General features: G+C 36.7%; 1 protein-coding gene across 1 annotated transcript; it reads left to right on the forward strand.

The window, feature by feature from the left end:
- Positions 1–730: 730 nt before the first annotated feature.
- Positions 731–25839, forward strand: LOC113076074 (guanine nucleotide exchange factor VAV2-like; the record flags this gene model as incomplete). The annotated part of the gene is made up of 4 exons (XM_026248742.1): positions 731–839; positions 11492–11560; positions 25531–25636; positions 25783–25839. Coding segments are annotated over 4 exons (326 nt in total), but the record flags the coding sequence as incomplete, so codon positions are not given.
- Positions 25840–26301: the final 462 nt, after the last annotated feature.

Here is a 26301-nt window from a genome sequence, read left to right on the forward strand (position 1 = left end):
ACGTCTGTGATTTCAATGGAGCGTTTCATGCCAAATGTCCGTTAATATCGGTATTAATGGAGTAGCATGATCCGTGAGTGCACACAAGCTGTGCCACCACAGCCCATCATAAAAACACAAGATTCTCTGTATTGTTTCAAATTATTGTTAGTGGCATCACTTGTTTTTTTTTTTTTTTTTTACAATTCTTAAGCATTACACTTATACTGTGTAGTTGTCTTACATGTACAATTGTACAATTTTTTTTTTGTGGATGTTTTTTTTTTTTTTGATTTCTTGCAATTCGATACAATACAATTGACATTACTTTTTATATTTCATTGTTGTAAATGCAAACAGTATTTTTTCTCTTTTTTAGTTTTAGTTTTTGTTCTACCACACGCTTACAGAATTAAAAATATCCAAAACTTCTCAATTAAAATAAATTGAACATTGAAAGTGATTTTTTTTTTCATTATGTAAAATTTGTATATTATTTACAAATATTGAGGAGCTATGAAAAATATGTTTAAATCAGGTTATTATTATTTTTTTGGATAAAATAAATAACAAGTAATAATAAAATCAAGGAGCTGGACTTTTTTTTTTTTTTTAGATAATTTTAGTGAATGTAGAACTATTAAAAACACCTTAAAATTGTGAAACAGAAAATCTGAAAATGTTAAAATTGAATTGAAATTGATTTATGTTGATATTGACGTTAAAACCTAGAAGACTTTTCTGTAATTAGCTTTGAGTGACATTTCTCTGGCTAACCCAAACCTTCTCTTGTTCCCACAGGTGATCTCTGCGCTGTCCAGAATCTCCCACAACAGCATTGCACAGATCAAAGGCATCAGGTAACTGCCTTCCTCCACACAAGCTGATTGTGTTTCCTTTCAGTCGTGGTGTATCTCGAGTCTTTAGGGATCTTTCACAGTACTCTCTCGGGCTGCACCTTTATGTGGCTCCATTCAAAGTGCCTGGAAGGGAGAAGCAGTTGGCACAGACTGCTGCATATGTGTGAAAGCTGTGGGCCAAAACCCGTGAAGTGTGTGGTTGTCGCTCCCCTCAGGTGTTTTCAGCGAGGAGGGAAACTGCCTCCCTGCTTTACAGGCGACTAGGATCACTTCCTGTCTCATTATTTGTGCAGTCCATTCGCCCCGCTCCACAAATAAAGCCTTTTATCCAGCGGGGTAATGAGCTGATGGAGTAAACCATTAGGCATTTTGCCAGAGCGGGGCGGAGGCAAGACAGGTCTGCCATTAGTCGGTGCAGCGTAACCGACTGAGGGGTGCCTAAATCACTTCCTGTCCTCACTGGGCACACTGCCGCAGAGAGATGGCCTGTTGATTTGTCAAAGTCAGAACTCAGTCATTGGAAGTGGAAGAATAAAATGATTTTCCATTGTAAATGTTGTTTGAAGTAATTAGAGGGAAGATCTGAAGATGGATCCTGGCGGCAGACACATCTGCTGTGAGTCAAATTTGCACCCCGAGCAAGTCTTCTGTACAAGCCATTTTAAGTGCACTGATTTGTGAGGTCGCATAATTTCTTGACTGTATACAGGAAGCAGTGAAAGGCGGCTTTGTTTTCATCGACACCGTGGCATGCGTCTCAGCTTTGATGGGGGAAACAGAATGCCTCTTTAGTGGTTATAACCCATATTTCTTTAAAAATTATTTTATTTCAGTCTGATGTTGGTGGTGTGTTTTATAGCATAGAATGAAGGATGCATAAAAAATGCTGTCTATTTTATTTCCTCACAAAGCAAAAAAAATAATGTCTCAGTCTTGTTTGAGAACATTCCTTGCACACCCTTTTGGATTTGGTTTAAAGCTGCACGCGGATGTTTTTCTAGACAGATCTTAACATTCAGCCAAATTCCAGCACGCAAAATGCTAAATCAATGTTCACAAGACTGGATTTCAGAGTTAAAGTTTGGCTGCATTGTTTTATTAATGAAAAACTCTAAAGAGGGATGGCTCTCTAGCATCTGTTTACCTTTTGACCTCTCGGCTAGATTGGTTAATGGTTATTCTCAATGCCTGTTAATTAATTAGCCATCAAAAGACAGAGTGTCGTTTCACAGAAGGGAACTGTGACATTACACACAAAAAAAAACTTGTTACTATTGCAGTTTTTTTCTCTGAGCCGCTGCTTTTACATATGGAGGTCCTGCTACTATAATAAGGTCTTTCACTGAGTAGCAGGAACAAGGAAGGGTAAAGTGTAAGTCATTCATCATGTTTTCGCTCTGTAGTGCAGCACCTGTTGACGTGAGCTCTGGTTTCTCCTTTCTCAGCATAGTGTGTATCTAAACCACCGCTCTTTCTGATTCTTCATAGATTGTGTGGTTTGTTACATGTAAGTGAGCGTAGTTATGTTTCTCCACGATCTGTGAGTTCAAATAATCCTCCTTTTACTGTATTACTAAAAACATCAATGTTTACATTCAATTCACATTGTAGTTCTTTGTTCAGCACCAGGAACATAGTAGTTATACTGTCTGTTAACCCCCCAGCTTTCTCTAACTGAAATTAAACTTCATAAGTGACTTATTTTGGAACTCTGTGCATCATGCAAATAACACACAAGAGACTTGACTCTTTTCACAAGAAAACTTGGATGCTTCAGTAAGCATATATAAATATATATAGTAAATACTAGTTTAAATTCTGCCTGCAGAATCAGCTTTCTAAGTTTTGGACCAGAGCTATTGTGTCCTCATTGCATAGGTCAGATTGTGGGTTGTATGTATGTATGTATTGTTTTGAATGAATGAGAGTTTGACCTACAGTATGTGTGAGATGTGAAACAGATGCCTATAGCCAACTTAACAGAGCAAATGTCATGATGCTCTTTTTTCTTGCTGTTTTATTGTGCGATGTTATGTTTTTTGAGCGTGGACGATAAAAAAGTCTCCACTATCTACATTTGAAGAAGTATCGTATTATCTTCTATCAGCTGCAGTTCTGGCGCCTCCGTCATATACTGTACAACCCCACATGCATTCACAGCAGTGTTAACTCCGCAGTAGAGTTACTCTCTCATTATTTGCATGTGCTTCTAATGTGCCCTAAAGCCTGTCAAACACTGCATGATTACTGAACTAAGTTATCTTTTGCGCTAATACTGTCAAAACACACAAGGTTTACATGTAGACTCTGTTGGCTATGTCTAAAATGAAAGTAAACAGTTGAGAGAAAAATGTATACGTGCCTGTATATTAGATGCATGCAGGTCTTAAAGGGACAGTAGGCCTATTAAACATGCAGCCTACTGTCATTACTGTCAAGGAATACCCTAAAATTTAATTTCTTTCATTATTTACTCACTGTTACATTGTCCCAATCCTGTATTAATTTATTTCTTGTGCTAAACACAAAAGAAGATATTTAGAAAAATGTGGGTAACCATACAGTTGCTGGTCCACATTGAATTTGATAGTAGCAAAAAGTACTGTGGAAGTCACTGTGGACCAGCAACTTTGGTTTTCCACGTTCCTCAAAATAGCATTTATGTTCAGAAGAAGAAAGAAACTGATTCAGGTTTAAAACCACTTTTTAGTGATTAAATGGTGGTATAAAAATAAAACACTATGACAGATTTGACAGACAGCTGACAGTATTTATTTTTGGGTGACTATTCCTTTAACGTTAATAAAACAACAAAACAGAAAGAGAAAAATTACTCACTGCTCTTGACTGAAGAAATGTAATACAGTTGCTTTAGGAAACTAGTTTATATAATGTTTTATTCTATGTTTGTTCATTCAGTTTCTTGAATTCTCCTGCTAAATACACCTATTGTACCTGATAGTAAAGCACTGTTTGTTTTATTTGTATATTATGTGTAGTTGTAATGTGTGTGTATGTATGTATATATACTTAGACGTGCACATCTACAGAATGTCACTCACTCACATGCATAATGCCAAACTGTACACTTTAAATATGCAGTAGCTACATCGACTTATGTACATAACAGCCAGTCATGCCCAATTCACCTTGACCTATTTACACATGTTAGATGATTGCTGTGCATTATGAATGCATAAATGCACACATTGTGCGAAAGATGATGTTGTCATGTCTTATACAAAGACAAGCATAACAGAGGAATGACAGAACACAAATGGTTAAGCTCCTGGTGTTTGATAGAAGATAAAGATTTCAGTTTGAAGCTGCTGGAAAGCATCAGATAATCCTCTGCATCCACTCAGCGTTCTGCTTTATTGATTACTCTGGTCATACACACTGCTCTTCTATGCATCGTGGAAGTGCTGTATCTCACTCAGTCTTTATCAAGTCCTGAGAGAAAACCAGAGTCTGCTGGTGGAGTGATCAGATGGATGCTCTCTTCTGATCATCCCTCCAGTGATATTCCAGTATGAGCCGGACGGGATCAGGTGATCTGGGCTGCTTTGGATACAGAGGGATAAATGAGCTCCTGTGTTTTGTAGAATATCAGTATACTCAACTACTGCTTGCAGTTTTTTTCAGGTGATGAAAAATCAAAGTTATTACTAATGAGAAAAAAAATAGGAGATATTATGGAGGAATTAGAATTTAATTTAGCAGAATTTAAAATTTAGTATTACATTTTTTTATGAAATTAAAATTTAGCATATTTTAAATGCATATTTCTGGTCCTCCTGTTCATAACAGTGCATGTTATTTAAAAAACGTTAACATCTATACATCATAATACAGCGAGACTAAAAATATAAACAAAGCATTTTTGAACAAATAGGTTATGATTCAGTGACTCCTTCATAAAAAAGTAATTTGTTGTCACTAGGCCTGGACCAGAATATTAAATTATTCAAATATCCATTCGGTGGGTTGGCTTTCACTTTTACATTTTGAGATTCAAATATTTTATTTTAGTTTATTTTTTTCTTGAACACTTGGCATCCCCCGCAAAATGATTTGTCATAAGCTCTTGAATATGAATCACCCATGAGTGTACGTCATGAACAGAAATGCAGAAGACCTCAGCTGTGGGAGCACTTTAAATTGAGTGAGGACAAGAAAAAGGCAGTGTGCCAAATATGCGATTTGAAACTGGTCTACCACAACATCACATTGAGTTTAAGGTAGTTTTTAGTAGTTCGCCTGTAGTACAGTATATGGTTGGTTTAAAAAAACAAGCTGCTTTTATCCATCATGTTTGTCAGTAATTTTACACAATGATAAAAATGTGCACTTAATTTGCTTGGAAAATACTTGGGAATACGGCAGTCATAAAAAATGTACAGTACTACTAATGATAATTTGTCTATATTAGAAGTATTGCTCTTAACAGACCTGTTTGTTTTGTATCACTAGTGCAGTGTCCGTTCTCGGAACATATAAGCGCTCCCCGCATGAGGTGCACCGCTTCTGGCTCGTGCTGTTCTGTAGTTTATTCAAAGTTATTCATTCGAACGTGTCGCATGTACATATTGCACCAAAATGTGACACTGCACACCCTTGGGTCCGCAGAAACACACCTGCCAAGGGTGAAGACGATTGAATGAAAGGTTCTCGACATAATAATAATGCAAACAGACAGACACACACACACAGAGATTCCCGCCTTTATTACACCATGTCTCGGAATTTGTGTCAGTACATCATAAATAGAACACAGCAGCAGTTTACGGTCAGAAATTTGTCATGCCATGGCGTCCGGTGTAGACACGGTGTTGAGAGAAAAATATGTTCTGCCCCCTCCCTCTGAAGCTTCGAATATTCAGTGTCGATTACTACTGAATCCTTGAAGCACAAAAACTGATATTCGGACCAGCCCTAGTTGCTACCCAAAGGAGTAACATGTAACCTGCAGAATTTTTTTTTATTATTATTTATTTATTTGTTAGACAGAAATCGTGTAAAATAAATAATTTAATTAATGAGATATAAATGTTTATTTCATGAAATATTAATCACTGAAAATCTAATTTAATTGAACACCAAGGCTTACTGTATAATGTTTAAAAAAAAACACTCAAATTATCTTAACAACACATTTTCATATCAACAGTAATGTTACAGTCCATAAATGTGATGTATAGTTGTATAGACTCTTTCAGCATGAATGAGGAGCTTTAGCTGGTTTTGTAATCATACTGCAGTATGTTTTCTAATCTTGTGAAATCTAATAGAAAATGAATCAGTTTCACACCCCCCCGTGCATCTTTTGTTCACTTCATGGAACCAACTGCTGAATGCTTCAGATGTTTCAATATTCTTCAAGCTCTTCTGAGCCGCCACTCTCGGAATAGAGAGCAAATATCTGTTTCTGTGAGATAAAAACCCAGGGATACTGTTTGCTTGGACATAATCGAAATTGGAAAGAGACTGATGTGTCTGCCAAATCCAATTAAAGCGAGTATTGGCCTGATGTGTTTCAGGCTGTAATCATTGAGGGATAGAAGCAGCTTTCATATTATTCTGATTTCTAATGATCAAGTTTGTCAGAGCTCCTGACTTTGTGTGTGGGTGAGTTTTCCTGTGTCTGCGCATAAGTGTTTGGGTTTTTTTTTTGATTGTCAATGCACAGTGTCTATGTTTATGCTGTTAATGATGCCTGCGGGTTTAGGAAGTGAATGGTTTTGGCTAAAAACAATGACAAAAAGCGAATGTTTAATGTCAACTAATTAAGCACACCACAGTAGGGTATTGTAACGTGATCTCTATTTAGCACAGCACCTGTGCCAAAAGTTGGATTATGATGGAATGATGGATGGATAGAATGATTTTTGTCCTTCTCTCTTTTTGAAACTAAATATATTATATACTCACTGATCAGTATACAGCATATAGGTTCATATGATTTCCACGATGTGGAAAACACGGATGGAATCGTGAAATCCAGTCATAAAAACTAAATTTACTGTATAATGCAGAATGTCACAGAATTGACCAAATTTACCTTCACAGCAACACGTCAAAAGAAAAGTTTGGTTTAACTTGAAGGAATCGTGACAGAAATATTACTTAATGAAATGATAATAATACTACTATTAATAATAGTAGTAATACAGTTATTATTAAAACATTATTTTAAAGGAATACTTACCAGATTATTTGCAAAAAAATAAATAAAAATTATAATACCCAACACAGCATTTCTGTAAAAAAAAAAAAGAAAGAAAGAAAGAAAAGAATAATAAATTAGCATTTTTCCCTTAAAATCAATTAATTAGAGATGCTTTTGATTATTAATATTTAATGAAACTATTAAAATAGAATCTATTAAATACATTTAAAACAGAATTTGGTTAAAAAAAGTTACACATGATTTTTGATTAATAAATGTAGGGCTGTCAGTTTACCGCTTTAATTAATTAGTTATGAAAAATAACGCAATTAAAATATTTTAAGCTAACGCACTGGCCCTCCTCCAGACCTGTACATCATCCTACATTTCATATAGTTGACTGTTGAGAAAAATATGCAGTACCATAAATGCAGTTATGCAATAACATTTAATATATCGGTGCAAAAATGGCCATGTATGTGTTTTTGCCTCATATTTACATCATATGATAAGCGATATTAACGTTACAGGAGCAACAAGAGAAATAGGCCTGTCACATGAGTGCTTTTTGTAAAATATCACGAGTAAAACAGTTCAGTAAATAAGAAGTTGATATTGTGTTATATTTTAAGCATAATATTATGTTTTTGCTGAGAACACATTACCTTTAAAGCCAATTGGAGAGTTGTTGTGCATCTCAGAGCAACAGCAGTGTTTAGTTTCTGAATGAATCCACGTTTTGAACTAATCGAGTGAATCAATGATTCACAGGCCCACAGAGAGAGCCATTTACATCATTCCTGAATGAATCAGCCATTTGAATGAACCATAAAGGCATTTACCGCCGCCTGCTGGCAGACTTAGTTTCTTATTTAGAGTATATCATAAAAAAACAATAAACATTAAAGGGGTTAGTTCACCAAAAAAAAAAAAAAACATTAACTAATTGTGACAGAAACAAAGGTGTTTAAGTTACCAGTGACTTTCATTGTATGAAAAAAAATACTGAGATGTTTTTTCAAATGATCTTCTTTTATGTTCCATAGTTTTTGTTATAGCCAGAATAGTCTAGCAAACATTTTGTTGTAGCCTAAATGCTTATGTGTAATTAATTTTATGTTGAATCAAATCAGATATTTATTTCTAAAGCTACAATTTGTAATGTTTTCTTGATTTCTCATTTATTACAAAAACAAATTCTGTAAATAATCTTTTATGGGTATTTTCACAGTCAGATTTATTTTGCGATTAATTAGAATAATTAATCAAGACATATTTTTAATCGACTGACAGCCCTAATAAAATGTAATTTATGCATTAAAGCAGAGCAAAGAAAAAATGGAATCTAGAAAAATGTAAATGCAAAAAAAAGGAATTTGGGGAAAAATATAAAATGGATTACATAGGGCCCTAGACATTTAACAGTTTAGATGAGCAAACAGTGGTAATTAATTATATCTCAAAATGCTCATAAATGCTGGAAAATCCCACAGAGATATGGTAACTAAACTGTTGGTTTACAGTTGCTTTGACAGGAGATGTGGAAAACAGTGTTTAATTCACGATTAATTAGTGTGACATTTGTGAGCAGGTTTAACCTTCTTTTATTATAAATGCATCTGTAGCAGATGAGGAGGAAGTCGTTTTGAACCAAGATGTTTAATTAGCAATTCATTTGATGAAGCCTTGTAAGCAGGCTAATTATTTTGCTATCAGCAATTATTCCATCACGCGATACAAAATCTTTGTGTTATGAGTTCAGCATGGTGATAGTCGCTCATCAAAATACATCTGAGTGGAACATTTATTCTTTCACCTCAAAGACAAAATGCATCCATTTGGAGGTTGTTTTACTGCCAACAATGACTTGTGATGCATTGTAATAAGGAAATAAAAGATGTGGCCACTATCTACATTTGAGCTTGTAATGGTGATGTTTTGACATCTTTTTACCTTTGATTGTCCTTAGTCGGTGCTTGAACGCAACCCACAGAGTAAAGCATACCACTCTATTCATATCTTATTTTTATATTCACATGCATGTGAATTTATTTGACATGTATACATCCAAATGGCGTGCATTTGTCTATAGGGCTGACTGGCAGCAGCTTTAATGTTAAATGTTATAGTGATGTGCTCTGTAATCTGTCAGAGAGCATCTCTCTCTCTCTCTTCTCTGTCCATCAGAAGGCAGCGCATCCTTGAGTGTCGTGTTGTCGGGAGGTGTGAGGTGAGGAGTTGGTCACATTGTCAGGGTGTATGTGTGTTTATTAGTCTGCTGTTGTGTGGGTGGCGATGTCCGATGTCAGCATTGGTTAAGTAAGGGGGCTCTTTGTGTGCCTGACCTCAAAAAAATGTAAAATTATAAAAAGCACAAGTGACAGTTTGCTTAGATCATGTGTTAAAGCCTGCTAGTAATATGACTCAAGGTCACAGCCTTTCCTACCCTATAGCTCTATATTTCTCTCTCTCTCTCCTTTTCTCCCTCCATCACTGCTGTTTGACAGGTCTGTAGGGACTGAAACACAGTGTAGTTATGATTGAAGAGATGGCCTTCTGTCAACATGAGGTTGAACTTGATTTTTACAATTTCTGAAGAAAAATGTCAAAAGTCCATGCCTGTGCATAACTCACTGGGAGTGTCAGTGATCCTCCAGGGGGGCTCAAGATAACTTAAATATAATAAATTAACAAATTATATGATTAATATGTGAAATCATTTAAATGTATATAAATAAACAGCCACTCTGTTGTAGGTCTATGTATTCTGTGATATTCTGTGTTTCGGAGCAGCTCAAGCTGTTTTGCGCAGTGTGAAATAACATACAAACTAAACAGCGGCTCCAAAACGCTATATGAGCACATTTACAAACTACAGCTCGAAGCCAGTGTTGCGCAATGGATGACGATTGTTATCAACGTAAAGACGATTACAGTGACATACAGGAGCAACATTAAGTGCGCGTGTGTCTGTTATTATTGATGCTCAAATGAATGTGTGCTCTCGCCATACTGATCACTATAACATTATGTATCTGCTTGAACACAGTTCAGTATATTCACGGTTTGCCTCCATTAGTCACAACGAGAAAGCTGACGTTCCTTTTTATAGCTGTTTAATTTACTCATGGACAGGGACATCAACAACGACACCGTAGAACTAAATAAACAGGACGAATACATAACAAACATCAGTCACACATTCAGTTACATGGAAAACATGCGTACGGCTTTAAACTCGTAAATGAACAAAAAATACATCCACATATCACTTTTGCCTACTTGTGAACTGAGAGAAGGGTTCACATTTTTCTTGAATGGTTTATATTCACAAAGAGAAATATCTTAATCCTTGTGATAATGCCATTGCATATTGGTGACAAAACAATGACATTCAAAGCAAGATGAGAATAATTTAGTAAATTTTGTAAATCATCTGCCAGCGTCTTGTCTTTCTCACCTCACTCTTCTTGTCAGTCAGCTCCACTCACTCTCCTCACGTGATAAATGAAATCCGATCTGTGATGGACTGTCGTTCGTAACGCTGCATTGATGGGTTGGTTGCTAGACTATTCTGGATAGTTGTTTGGAGGATGCTTGGGATTCTGGTTTATTTTAATCTCTAATAATCAGCCATAGTAGGAAATGCATTTTTATGGAAGTGAAGCCGCATAAAAGCCTGTGTCGTGCCATTTACGGCCTGACGAATGTAGCATATTAAAAGCATATATAGCTCATTTCATTTCACACAACAGCAGCTAAGTTAAGAATTGGCTCTTTCCAGTCATGATGTGAATAGCTCCATAAAGCCGTGATGTTTTGTGTTGGGTGGAAACTCTGCATTATTCAAAGGTGTGAATCACGCCTATTAAATTGTAGTGACTTTGAGGCATACCTTATACACACTAAAGTGAAAGTGACAAGGCTTGCCACAAAATCACTTTATTTTCCATGCCTCATGTTTTCTGCATGCCGCACAGCACCTTTTGCCCCTCATAATATGTGAGATTAAGTGATTTGATGAGATCTCTGGAGGAAGAGCTATGCCATTAATCGAATAATTGATCGGTCCTCCATTTGCAGCTTTCTAATTGGCCGGTGAATGTTCTTGAGCCCCTTTTTTAAAACCCCAGTGGGTCGGCTCTCTGAGGAGTCCAGAGTCTAACCCATAGTTATTAAGAAAAAGGCTGAAGTGTTTGCGTTTAGGTGTCTCTGTCAAACTGCAATAGCCTCTGTCATTCAGTCCTGCCACGGCCTTTTCTCTGTGCCTGCTGTATTCTGTCAGAAATCAGATAAATGTCTTTGAAACATCTGTCATATTGTTACAAACGTCAATCACAGAGGAGGTGGAAGGCTCATGAATAAACCCACCTGTTGAATTATGGATGTTATAGCAGTCAATCGTGCTGTATTCTTTCCTTTCTCTGTGTGCGGTGGCTAATGCTCTCTTTCTCATCTCTTCTCTCTCTCTCTCTCTCCCCAGGCCCTTTCCATCAGAGGACACAGCGCTGAATGAAGATGATGTGTACCGGAGCTTGGAGGAGCTGGCAGAGTAAGTGTTTTAAATCATAGAAACAGAATATAATGGCAATGAATAAATAGTCTCTCATTTTTACTCTTCACTGTGTATTTTCAGTTCACTGGCTATTAAGGTTCCTGAAGGTGTGGTCACATTTCAATGAAATTTTGTGGACAAAAAAAGATTAATTGTTTATTATCAGTAGTCTAGAGAGGTAAGATGTCACTTTCAAACCAAGAAGCTTTCTGTTGGTCAGCACAGCAAATTTGTTGCCAATGTGAACGAGCAATATCTGCGTGGGGAACTTTTTTGCAAAACTGTACTCTTTAATTTCTATTGAAATTACTACAAAATTTCACCAAGAAACTATAAATGAGACCACACCTTTTTAAAATGTACTCTCCTAAGGTCACACATACCATATTTTCCGGACTATAAGTCACACTTTTTTTCATAGTTTGGCTGGTTCTGCGACTTCTAGTCAGGTGCGACTTACTTATCAAAATTAATTTGACATGAACCAAGAGAAATGAACCAAGAGAAAACTTTACCGTCTATCACTGCGAGAGGGCGCTCTATGCTGCTCAGTGCTCCTGTAGTCTACACTGAGCAGTTCAGTTCAGTTTATTTATATAGCACATTTAAAAACAACCATGGTTGACCAAAGTGCTTAACAATGTCTAGAAAAGAAAACTAGAGAGTCACATACAAATAAAACAAATACAGTAAAAACATACCAATGTCACAGCTCAGCTTGATATAAAAGCCAAGGAATACAAGTGTGTCTTAAGAAATGACTTAAAAATTCCAACAGTCTGAGCAGTTCTTATTTGTACAGGTAAACTATTCCACAAATTAGGTGCCACCACTGAAAAAGCGCGGTCACCTTTATTTTTTAACTTAGTTCTTGGAACACTGAGGAGCACCTGACTGGATGACCTCAATGCTTTAAAGGGGGCATGGACATGTAAAAGCTCTGATAAATACGCAGGCGCCAACCCATTTAAAATCTTAAAAACAAACAATAAAATCTTGAAATCAATCCTGAAGCGGACAGGAAGCCAGTGTAGTGAAGCTAGGACAGGGCTAATGTGCTCATACTTTTTAGTCCCAGTCAAAAGCCGAGCTGCTGCATTTTGGACTAACTGTAAGCGTTGAAGAGATGACTTATCCAGACCAACATATAAAGAGTTACAGTAGTCTAGTCTAGATGTTATAAAAGCATGAATTACACTTTCAAACTCCTTACGTGGCAGGTAGGGCTTGACTTTAGCTAACAGTCTTAGTTGAAAGAAACTGGCTTTTACAACAGAACTAATCTGTTTTTCAAATTTAAAAGCACTGTCAAAAATCACACCGAGATTCTTGGTAAATGGACGAACATATAACCCTAAATTACCAAGTGCATCTACACAAGCACTTAAATCCCCAGGATGACCAAACACAACAATCTCAGTCTTATTTTCATTAAGACAAAGAAAGTTCTGATCCAACCATATTTTTAAATCTTTCAGGAAATTCAGTAATGAAAGAAACGAAGCTTTGTTATTAGTATTGACAGGCAAATAAATCTGTACATCATCTGCATAACAGTGAAAAGTGATATTGTGCTTTCTAAAAATATACCCCAAGGGCAGCATATACCAAGAAAACAACATAGGGCCCAATACTGACCCTTGAGGGACGCCACAAAAAAGAGGGTGGGCAGATGATGAAAATTCACCAAGGTGAACAGAAATACTTCTGCGTGAGCAGTATAGAGCGCCCTCTCGCGGCTGTAGACGGTAATGTTTTCTCTTGGTTCTTGGTTCTAAATAAATGCGACTTATATTCCAGTGCGACTTATAAATGTTTTTTTCCTCGTCATGACGTATTTTTTGACTGATGCGACTTATACTTAGGTGGGACTTATGGTCCGAAAAATACGGTATGTGCCATTGTCATATAGAATTTTATATTTTTGTCAGCTGTGATTGGCATGAACCAGCAGCATTAGTTTGTGATCTCTAGATATGCATTACGATTGTTTTTTGTGATTTCTGGGAAGTATTTCCATTGGTATATCAGTATAATCCTTGGAATTAATTAGATTTTAAGACTATACTTTATAATGTGACAATGCCATGTCAGAAGTAGCTATACTCAAGTTCAAATTTCGCGCTTCCTACCTCTAAGCATTAGAGTCATGCCATCGTCAAATTATGAAGTCACTGAATTTGCCCAGAAGGCTGTTCCAGTGGTTATTTTAGGTGACTAGGATGTGGTAGAATTCCATGTTCAGTATTTATGGAGTGCAGCATTTATTAGTTAACTAACTGAATGCAACTGGAATGGAATTACATGATTTATTAGTCACATCTGCACCCCTCCCTCCCAGTTTCTGACTGGTCCAGTAACCCTGGTACAAATAGGCAGGCAGTAAAAGCTCTTCCAGTTACCAAGGCTATGGCATGCCATGCTTGGAGCGTGGCAGGATGACAGTGTGGGCGTTAAGAGGAGTGAGGGAGAATGAGGCTGGGGGTTGTGACAGTGGTGACAGGCCTGATTCCTCGCTGATTAATTGTGAATAATTAGGCAGCTGGGTGGATAGGTGTCATTTATCAGAGGAGGACGGCGTGACACAAGCGTGTTAGTGCAGACTGCAGACATTAAACCTCTCACAAGGCCTGTTACAAACTTCTGTGGAGCTGTAAATGGAGATGAGTTTATGTCAGACCTCAACAGTCTCCATTAAATAGCAGCCCAACGAAACATAGCCCCTGTGCTTCTTGTTTTGAGCCATTATAAAGTGATGGAAGACAATTAGTGCAAATAAAAAGTGTGATCTGTCCTCGTGGTCAACACCTTATTGTCACAAACTTGTTTTGTTGAAAGATTTTTATTGGGCATTACAAAGAGACATGACATTGAGGGGGGGCAGGATCAGGCTGGATTTGAACCTAGGATCTGGACTAGAGGTTTTGCTTCAGTGTATCCTTCTGTAAACAGAAGGGATTAACAGAACAGCTTTATGCTACATGTGAGAGCAACAAAGAAACATGAAGAAATGCAAAAAGATAAGAAAGCACTTTAAGGATAACAGTAATGTCTGCACCATGTTGACCCTAGGCCAGGGCTTTAATACTGAAAAAAACAACAACAACAAGACTACATGTACATGACCACAGAAAAACATTGATTGATTTGTTTTTAATGACTGTCAAACTTATGTATATAGTTTTTTTTAAGATTTATTCTACAATAGTGTTGCAAACTGCAGCAAATCAGTATTATTTTGCATTTTATGCCATTTTCTTTTGTACAGTAGTTCTTTTTTATGATATATATTATATATATATATATATATATATATATATATATATATATAAATCTTTCGATCCGGTGCCAATTTCGATACCTCAGTTTCGATACCGGTTCCTAACGATATTTTTTTCGATACCATATGTTTTAAAATCCATTTCAACATCAACACAAATGCATGAAACACAAAACTTTTATTTTTCACCTTAATTAAAACAATTTCTGGTAACACTTCACACTCAGGATAACATTATTAATACAACTGGTTGTGCTTTTTGGATAGGGGTGCGCCATTCAGGGGCAGACTGGGACCAAAAAGTGGCCCTGGACTTTCTGGCCCACAGAAGCCCACCACATCATAACGCAAACGCTCCTGTTTTGATGTCATTTATTAATTTAATATTTAAGTAAACAGTTTGGGGATTTTAACCAATATGGCAACTGATCCTCCGTAAAAAAAAAAAAAAAGAAAAAAAAAGAACAACAGCTGTTCATTTAGCGACTCCTAGTGAGCTATACATGCTCATCAAGACACAAACATTATTCTAGAACTCACACTTTGCATTCAGTTATCAGGTCCATACAAATCATGCATGAAGTTTATAAACTCAAACGATAGCTTTATGTGCTTTACAGATGAACTTGAAGTCTTTATTCATTCGAGATGTTCAATAATAGATAATCTTTGGCAAGTTCATGATCCGTTAGTGAACCAATGATTCTTTTGAGTCAATCTTTTAAAATAATTATTTATTTTGTTTAACGAAACCAGTGTGGAAACCAGTATTTCACAAACTGGATAGATCTGAGGTGCAGGGCTCGCAAAATCGCTAGCCCCACGTCCCGAGGCTATTGTGTTTTCCAGTCTGATGGGCTATCGTGAATAGTGATGTAAAATTCCTAACTTGATTCGCGTTGTTCACTCGCTTGAAGGGGAGAAACGGATCGTAGCTGATCGTTTGCATTCGTTTCTAAATATTGCTGATTCAAGCGTTTTAAACAATTCGCGCACGTTGAGCTTGCGCTCACTCATTCAAAGCACGCGCTACGAGCAGCATTTCAGACAATGCGTGTACAGATAATGAATTCATCTTTCATGTTTCGTAGCTTCTGAATGAACACATACACACAATTATATCAAAATAATTGTCTCTGCAAGTATTCTCGTAAACACAGTCGGTTATGTTTTAAGTGAACGTATACAGTGGCCTGCTGTTTAGAGAAATTCGCTTTACCAATAAATCTGTCTCTCTTTCTGTTTTTTAGACTACGTGATGGGGGCATGTTTCAAGATACGCAATGGAGTAGACCAAACTAAACAGGGAGGGAGGGCAAGCCGGCTTTGGTTGCAATACTCTTATCGCATATGTTGCACTTTGCTAAGAGTGCATATGTTGCACTCTTATCGCATATGTTGCACTTTTATAAAGTGTAGCCACACTTTAAACCTTTTGATATTGTAAAACGGAAACATTTTGAGAAAAAACAACTACACTTGTGTTGTGTGACTACGAGTATCTTCAAAAATCCTCCCCGTCAAGTCACGTGGTGGTCGATAGCCATTCACGGCGAATTTAGGTCCTTATATGCACATATGCTACAAGCTCACACAGACACAGCCGCTTGGCAAAAAAAAAAAAAAAACACGGCCGCTTGGTTTTTGGAACCTAAATTTGGCACCGAAAGATAAATAATTTTTCGATACTCATAGTATCGAAGTTTTTCGTTCGATACCATAAAGGTATCGAAGTTCGGTACCCAGCCCTATATATATATATATATATATATATATATATATATATATATATATATATATATATATATATATATATATAGTAGGGCTGGGATAAACGATTATTTTTTAAATGATTAATAATAATTTTTTTCGATGCATCGATTAATCTAACGATTAATTTTTCAGACCGATTCGATTTTGATTATCTCCCCATTAATTGACTACTAACAATTTATACATGTTGATTTACATATCTGAATGAAAAAAACATGAATTCCTTAACATTGCAATATATGTTTATTGCTTTTAAAATTACAAAATAAAAGACTGACTAAGAATGCATTACTTTGCACTTGTATAGAGATAGCATTCAATAAAACCTTGAAGCCTTGAAAACAAATAGCTTACTGAAACAAGCTTACTGAACACATAGGGCCTAGCTTACTGAAAAAAGTTCTTCTTTCAGATGAAAATAACAACAACTTGATGTCTAGCATTCAATAAAAAAGGTCACCCAAAATACTTGTTTAGAGCAATTGAAAGAATACAGCAACCAATGTAAACTTGAGGGCTTTAAGCTAATACAGAGAGTGCTTTTCCAAAAAATAAATAAATAAAAATTAACAGTGGGAGCCAGCAGCCTGTCATGGAGAAAAAAATTAATCTCTGAATGCTCCACGTGAAACTTTGGCGTTCCACCCTTTTTCTATAGTGTTTAATGATTTTGGTTAATATGCACGAGAGAGAGAGAGAGAGAGAGCAAGACAGCGCTCGTGTAGTTTGAAGACTGTGAGTGCGCGAGTGCGCATGTAACTTTGGTGTTTCGCCCTTTTTCTATCGTGTTTAATGATTTTGATTAATATGCACAAGGGAGAGAGAGAACAAGAAGCGCTCGTGTTGTTTGAAGACTGTGAGTGCGCGCAGCCGGGGCTCTCTCTCGTACGCGCCCTGTCAGGTGCAGCAGTCATTCTATTCTACATCATTCAACGATCAAATAAGACTTTGACAGCCGCCAAAAAAAGAATAGATCAATGCAGAAATACCCCTGGATTGGTTATATAACATTGGACAGAATGTTGATCCGGCCATCGTGTATATTCAGCGCACATAAGGTAAATGTTTTGCAAACGTTTTTTAGAGAAATAAAAACAGGTCGACCAATCGATGCGCATATTTTGCGTCAACATATTTTTTGCATCAATGTCATCGATGACCTCGACGCGTTGTCCCAGCCCTAATATATAGTTATCTTCTCTTTGCATAAAATGTACATTTAATACCTTTTAAGAAGTATTTTATTCAGCGGATCCCAAATAGTCAACATTTTTGTTATAAAAACTATTTATAATTTTTGTTCATTCATTTACCAATTAAAAGCACTGGAAATCTGTAAACAAATGTCTTTTATGTTTTCATTATTATTTTATTTTTTACTGGAGGAGCATAATCCCAGGTACACAACAGTATGAAATACTGTATTGACCAGACTCTTACTCCATCTCTTACTGCTACTTTTCTAATTGTGTCAAATGAATTATGAAAAAAAGGCCATTCCAACTAATTCTTCCAAGACAAGCTAGCTATATACCTTCACTTTATTGATATATTTACTGTTAACATACCAGAATTCATAAAACAGCAATTTTTTATTCATCACTAAAAGTTTTGGGTCAGTTAACAGAACAAATGTTACATTTGTTTATAATGTTTTTATGCTTTGCATCCTTGCAAAGCATAAAAACATTATAAACAAATGTAACATTTGTTCTGTTAACTGACCCAAAACGTTCTCCCTGGCCACAGAACTTAGAGCCACCTTTACTGTTGAGTCCTGGTATATGTGAGGCCATACTGTATGTGGACCTTTGCCATTTCCGCTGTCGACGGCCTCTTGCACTGATCCGTATCGACTTTAGACGCTGCCTGATATAGCCTGAAGTGATTGCTGACCTCTTTCGATGTTCTTGATATCTCTTTGTCATCTGACCCCTCTTTACATGCAGATTCATATTGAAACACATTTCAGTGCCTAATCTAATAGAGGTTAAACCCACACTCAACGCTCAAGCACTCACTGCACCTCAGATGATGGAACAGTGAATTTGAGCGAATTAATGAAACTACCCATTCATGTGGACCCATGACCTTTTAAAGCCGTAAATATGGTTCAATTCCACCACAATGTTGCCGTCTGATTAATGGAAAGGTCCCCAATATGATGCGCTAGGACACAGTTTAACAAGCACTTTCATCAGGCTGCTCGGAGCACTTTTAATTGGACTTGATATCATTGTCAGGTTTAATGGAAATGTGCATGAAAGGGTGTGCTGCAGTGCTACTGAACCTCAGTAGGTTTATTCACATAAGCCCTGTGTCTGTTTCTATTAGATTGGAGATGTTTTTCAACATTGTGCCGTAAATGGGGCTAAATGCAGTGCGAATGAGAAGACTGCTGATTGTACTCAATAATAGTGTTGTATCTTTCGGTTATTGGAGTAAAGAGCGTGGTTCACTTCAGGAGATAAAGGGTAGAAAGTGCTAATCAAGGCGCTTTTGTGAAAGGTTAATGGTGTTGAAGAAGCTCTTTGGTCGGGCTTACTTGGGGACACTCCTCTTCAAAAGAACATTAAAAGACAGACAGCATTCACTCATACTGCTTACAGCCTGCAGATTTAAACTTTATGAGATTTATGAGACTGTGAGGGATGAAAGTACTGACTGTCAGTGGTGTATAAATTACCTGAAAGGCATACTCAAGTAAAAGTACACATGTCTTACCAGAAAATTACTCTGATAGAAGTTGAAGTCACCATTTAGAATATTACTTGATTAAAAGTCTTAAAGTATGTGATATTTATTGTACTTAAGTACAAAAAGTATTTTTTAAATCTTAAACACACTTAAATATTTAAAGTAAAAGTACAAGTAAATGCAAAATGAAAAAAAAAACCAAATAAATACATATAAAATTGTTATAAAAAAAGATGCATAAATTGTTTTGTTTTAACATAAAATGTTGAATACTGAAAAATAGAAATGTGAAATTAAAAGCGACAGTTGGTGGCAGCAAGTGATTTAATGAGTGAGTCATTGAGATTCAACCGATTTATTCAAATGGTTGATTCATTCAGGAAAAAAGCATTTGACTGTGCTAATGAATGAATCACTGCATCATTTTTTTCAACCGATTCGTTCAAAAAGCTGATTCGTTCAATAAGTTAACACAGTCTATAGCTCAGAGATGCAAAACAGTGTTATGTGGTCTTTGGAAATATTTTCCTTGGCAAAATTGAGCAAATATTAATAAGCAATATTATGTCTATAATGTAAGTCACCTTTGCTTGTAGTGTAGTGAACTTGAATAAAATGATTATTAAATGTGTTCATGCTATCTGTAGAAAAACGGTACTCTTTGCGTGATATAGATTAAGTTAACTATAACTTAAATTACTTAAAGGGTTAGTTAACCCAAAAATTAAAATTATGTCATTAATAACACCCTCATGTCGTTCCAAACCCATAAGACCTCCGTTCATCTTCGGAACACAGTTTAAGATATTTTAAATTTGGCCTGAGAGCTTTAAATGAAATTTACCCTCTGATGTCACATGGACTACTTTGATGATGTTTTTCTTACCTTTCTGGACATGGACAGTATACCGTACACACAGCTTTAATGGAGGGACTGAGAGCTCTCTGACTAAATCTAAAATATCTTAAACTGTGTTCCGAAGATAAAAGGAGGTCTTACGTGTTTGGAACGACATGAGGGTGAGTTATTAATGACATAATTTATATTTTTGGGTGAACTAACCCTTTAAATATAAAAAGCATACAGAATCATTTTGGACATCTACAATTTAGAATGCCTGGAATTTTGAGTGTAATAGACTAATAAATAAACGCCTGTGTACTCTGTGTGTGATTTTGTGATATAAACTACTTGATAATGTCAGATCTCACATCATTCAAATTCACAACAGCACTTACTTATCATACTATCACAGACGGTGCTGTATCTGAAAAATGAATAATCCGCGGTGGTGCGGGCACTTGTTTGCACGTGAACAAAGGTGTTTTTAGGAGTCTTACTTGCAAGTGCCAGACTACTGATTCATCAAACCTGCTTTCCTATAGTCTGTGTTATTCTGACTATTTTGTAATAAGTAAAGAATATGCTTCAGGGAGATGTATTGGAGTAAAAGTTAACATTTTAATTAGGAAATGTAGTGGGGTTAAAGTAAAAGTTAGCTGAAATATAAAAACTCAAGTGAAGTACAGATACTCCCAAAGGAATACTTAAGTACTGTAACAAAATTTTATTATTTCGTTACATTACACCACTGCATTCAGTTTAGTATGTCAGACTTTCCAAAGGTCCTTGGTCACATCTAATTTTTTCCAAACTGAAAGTTTCAGAAAGCTGTATTTTTAGTTTTTATTTATCCTTTATTTCTTCCCATTTAATGTAAGCATAAGGGATTGACAGACTCTGTATGATCATCTGAAACATTACATAGAAGTTTATGAATTAAATATATTTAATAACTTTTTAAAAATATAAATGCAAGTTTTTTTTTCTTTCTTGCTTTCTCTAGCCTGTAAATTTTCCAACATTGGCCAGTGTGTTCAAAAGGGGAGCTCCATCACAAACTATTGCATTTTTTTTCCCACACACCTCTGTTTTTTCATTTTGACATGTTAATAGGTGTTAAACCAGGGACTGTGGTCTTGAGTGCTGTGTATTCAGGTATGCACTCATCCGAACTGACTGCTGTTGGTAATTCAGTGGTATAAATATGGCAGAGTGGTTAATTCTGATTTATTATCTGTGAGTAATCTGCGAGTTCACATCCAATCCAGCGCTATTAGATTTCCCAGCATCATCGTCTCTTTGCACTATATTAAATGTGTTCATCCAAAAACTGACAAAGCATGAAATTGTTCAGTTTTAGCAAGCAGACTGTGTCCCTTTCTCCATCAAATAGTAATCATATGTCCGGATGTACATCATGTCAGCAATGATTTAATTCATCCTAACTGGTTGCTGCTATGTTACATTCTCACCTGAGGCATTGTGGGTAATGGAGCCTAAGGCTAAAGCACTCTGAGCTTCCAGGAGGGACAAACGACTGCCATTGGCACCTGTCTCTCCTGGCACCTCAGACTGAACTGAACTCAACAACCTATTCAGGCAAGATGATGGATGTGTTTGGAAATTTGACAAACATTCAGTAGAATCCTCAAATAATGTACAGAACATCTTAACCAAGTAGTTTTAGCCCACATGGCTTGATTTTTTTTTTCACAGATATGTATATAATTTAAGTAGGAAAGCAGTTTAAGTATATATGTACATTCAAGAAATAATATACTTACCCCCCCCCCAAAAAATGCAAACGCATTTAGTTTCTTTTTATTTTGTTTCTCATCTTTGTATTTGATTCAAGTCCCAATTTAGACTAATGGGGTATTTTTTTGCCCAGAACTGCAGTTTGTTGTCTTCAGAGAGAGGCTTTGAGACTCGAGGTCACATCTTCTGACAGATATGCAAAATGCTGCCTGTCTGATAACATATGTACAGATCTTTACACCATGTTGGCCTCTTCTAGTACACAGGGTCAGTGTGCCAGTCATGCAGAAACAGCATGTGGTCCTCTTTTCTTGCCATGCCCTGATTCCATATGTAGCGTGTTCTGCCAGTGTTGTGAACTGTTCCCCTTATCTTCCCTCTCATTACCTCATCCCGGGTAACTGGGATCAGGTGTAGTATGACAGTGTGCGGTGAAGTTAACTTTTATTGACATACTACAATGAGTTTTGGATGGATCCTTTGCTCTGCTCTAAACATGGTTTTCCCTTTCTGGGTTTGTGGTTGGCTAAGCGAAGGAAACAGTCAAGAATGCTGTTACACAAGTGAAATCAGCACTTGTGAGTGGTCTCGGAGCAACCTCTGTGGTCCTGATGGTTTAGACAGCATGAAACCACAAAATATTTGTAATTTCAATGAATTCTTGGTTGTGTCCCAAATGGAGCTGTCTGAGAAAGAATCTTTCCACACTTTCAATATACAGATTATGACTACTTGCACCATATTGAATCATAAACCAGTCAGGAGTTTTCCATTGGCACTCATAGATGTATATGTACTTTATAATGCCCACCCACCAGAACCACAAGTTGGATCAGCCTTAATAACATTCATTTGACAGCAGAGCTGATCTTTAGTTTTGTGAATTCTTATTTAAAGAAGCATTTTGTGATCTTTCCATGTGCTCATGCTGATTATGGCCGAAAAAGTTAAAAATTTTACATATTAATACCTAGTGGGGTCATGTCATTGTATGCAGAAATGGACAACCTATTTTTGCCACACATATTTAAACAATAATGAGGAAAAATAACCACTTTTTTTGACAGTCTGTCTTCTTTCATCCAACACGATACACACAGAACCCCTGTTATCTCTGCGTCTATCTCTGCACATAATGCAGCTAATGCCTGTCCTCCGGGATTTGAGGTCACACGATAGAGCCTTCAGAATTCTTTTAGCCTCAGTTCCTTTGCAGTTTGGGACTAGTGTGATTCAGAGGGACATTGTGTTTTTTCCTTTAGTCCACTGTGCTGTGACAGAAAGCAGCTCTGCGAGTGGGGAAAATCAACTCAGCTAATGAGGGAGGACAGCAAGCCATCCGTCCTTCAGGGTGAACTGTACAACCTCAATTAATACTTCAAACAATCCCTTCTCCGTGTGGACACAGTGCTGAATGTTAGATTGAGGCCAACACCTTTCTTTTTATTAGCTTGTCCGTCTCTACCTACTGTTCAAACATGCATGTCATGTTTTGTCATTTTGAAAAAGGAACACCATTTAAATCATGTTCAAAAAGGTAATTATTTTGAATTCTGCAATTTCACAGTTCTCTCAAAAGATTTTTTTAAAGTGAAGGTAGTCATATCCATGTACCGGTCCCACTGTAAAACACAGTTTTAATGAAAAACAGTTCAATAAACATTGAGCTTTTCACCCTTTTTTGTAATGATTGACAGAACAGTTTTCCCCAGAAGCTTCTAGTGGCTTTACAGGAATTACAGTAGTTATATTATATTACTTTGCTTTTGTTACAAATGATTAATATTTAATTTATATAGAATAGCACATCAATTAATTTTACTCTTATTCTGAAAAGCAATTTAAGGTGTAAAGAAATACACAGCAGTCTTTGTACAGTATAAACAAACTCTCTAATAAGACCTTCTAACAATACATCAAATTACCCACAATGCCCCAGGAGATCTAATATCAAAGAATTCCTGAATCCACACATTGTTCACAGAAGGTAGCAGTGGATTTGCTCTTATTCAGCAGCCACAGGCACGAACCAAAGAATTTCAGTCACTCAAATAAATAAAACATTAAACAGTTATACTCTTGAGTATTATTTGTTCTGAATGCCAATGTGAGAGACTGAAGATGATGAAGTTCCATATAAAATTGTGCAGCTGTTTTCACTAATTTATATTTCAGGCAGCTGTTCTAGATGTGCAGGTATAGAAGGTCACACAGATGGAATAACACCCAGCAGCTCTTGCCAGAACGACTATCCTCCAACTATTGGCGACCCACTCTGGCTGGCTTCCATCCATCTATGCCACTCTCGTTTCAAATTCCATTGATTCAGTAAAACAGTTTTGGATATAACTGGATATAACATGGTGATGGCTTAGATAATTGTGTAGTCTACCAACTACACAATTGACCACATTGACCAACCTGGTGTGCTAGTTATAGCAGGTTTAAGCTGGTGGTTTTTATCTAGTTTTACCTGGTTTAAAAGATGCACGACCACCTGAAAAATTCCCTAAATCCCTCTAAAACCAACCAAAAGATCAGCAAACCAGGTTTGGCTTGGGTTTTTTTCCAGCAGGGAAATGTTTTGCTCTGTGAAACAAATTTACCACATTAACTTTCAGTTTGTTGCAAATAAATTGTTTTGGCAAGGGATTGCTTCAGCAAATCAAATCACACAAACTCCATAAAGCCAGCAGGATGTGGACCAGTAATTTCTTATCTTTGTGGTTCCCTTAGCAAAATATTTCCTCAGTATTAATCTATATTTGCAATAAAATAAACGTGTTACATAATAGCAAAGCCATGGTATATAAAAGCATAATGATCTTACTGGCTAATTAAAAAGCTTTAAAGTGGGAACATGGCTTTCCAGAGTATCCTAGCACATGCACGCATGTTGTTAAATGCTAATTAGGACTTCTATGGCACACTTCTTTGTTATCTGCTAGATATATATGCAAATATACAGCAAATGTTAGTCTATCATCACTTGTTTAGGAAGGGAGGGCTGAAAGAAGGATGGAGGGATGTGTTTGTACAGTATGTCTGTTCTCCATGAGCCGATGAGGCAGAGAACTAATCTCCTGGCAGGCGTTTGATTCGAGCCGAATTAGCTTTCCACACGTGTTTTAGTCTGCAATTAGACACATCAGCAGAAGTGAGGAAGGAACTTGTTGCTGTCTGGTTGCAAGCTGTCTGGCGTGTGAGAGTGTGTGTGTTAGAGAGAATGAGGTCTTCTCTTAGGGAGGGATGGATGACTGATTTGTTTGTTGCTGTGAGACACAGCTGGGACCAGGACACCTTCTGTGATGGCAAACCGCTTTATTTCGGCAGTTCCTTTTCTCCCCTGAGAGAACAACGGCAGAGTGCGCAGTGATGAATGGCAGCGCTGTGGTTTCAGGGCTCTTTTAATGTGTGATAAACACATACACAAGCTAATCAGGGCCACACACTGTATATGATGATGCTGACTATGTTCCAGGTATTTCAGAATTCAGTGTTTTGCATCAAATTATGACATAAAGATGACTGCAGACCTGGTAGTTTACTAATTTATTTGATCAAAATACAGTAAAAGTAGTAGTAACAGAAAATGTTTTTCTTTTACTTGCACAGTGAGCATGATGTGGGAGAGGATGACATATATGACTGCGTCCCCTGCGAGGATGACGGGGACGACATCTACGAGGACATCATCAAGGTGGAGGTTAGACAGCCTATGGTGAGTGAGACACCATACGGACAACGCTCACTGGTGCGTGTGTGAGAGAGGATATAGATGGATTGTTTTCCTGTCATTTTCCCTCGGCTGTGCGCAAGTTCACTTGCTCTGCTTACATTTACTGCTTTGCCTCCTTAATGCTGCAGATCAGATACATGCAGGTAAGTGTCACGGTGAACCGCACATGATTCTCTTATGCTCCTTTAGTGATCCTCTTTCCTTTCCTTTAAATGTATGTCGACACAAGCCCTAGAACCCTTTATTTATATATATATATATATATATATATGAAGATGAACTTGATGAGCAGGTCTAGACTCTCACTCTCATTGACAATTCACTGAATTTCTACAGTTTTATTTATTAAAGGAATAGGTGACCCAAAAACAGATAAATATATAAATATTTTGTCAATGAATATTTAACCCTCAGATGATTTAATTAATGTTTACACTGCTATTTTCCATGCAGTGAAATCACATGATGTCCAGGGACCTAAAAGACCTTGACAACACCTAAAATCTTATTTGTGCACCAACTTGCGATTTGAAAATACTTCACGCCAGACCATTTTTTTGCCAGACAGTTTTGCATGCGTTTTGTAACTAATCAGGACAGACCAGTTTGCTTATGCAGAAACATAGGGCCCCATTCCTAAAATATGC

Source organism: Carassius auratus, unplaced genomic scaffold, assembly GCF_003368295.1.
Source record: "Carassius auratus strain Wakin unplaced genomic scaffold, ASM336829v1 scaf_tig00018565, whole genome shotgun sequence".
Lineage (NCBI taxonomy): Eukaryota > Metazoa > Chordata > Actinopteri > Cypriniformes > Cyprinidae > Carassius > Carassius auratus.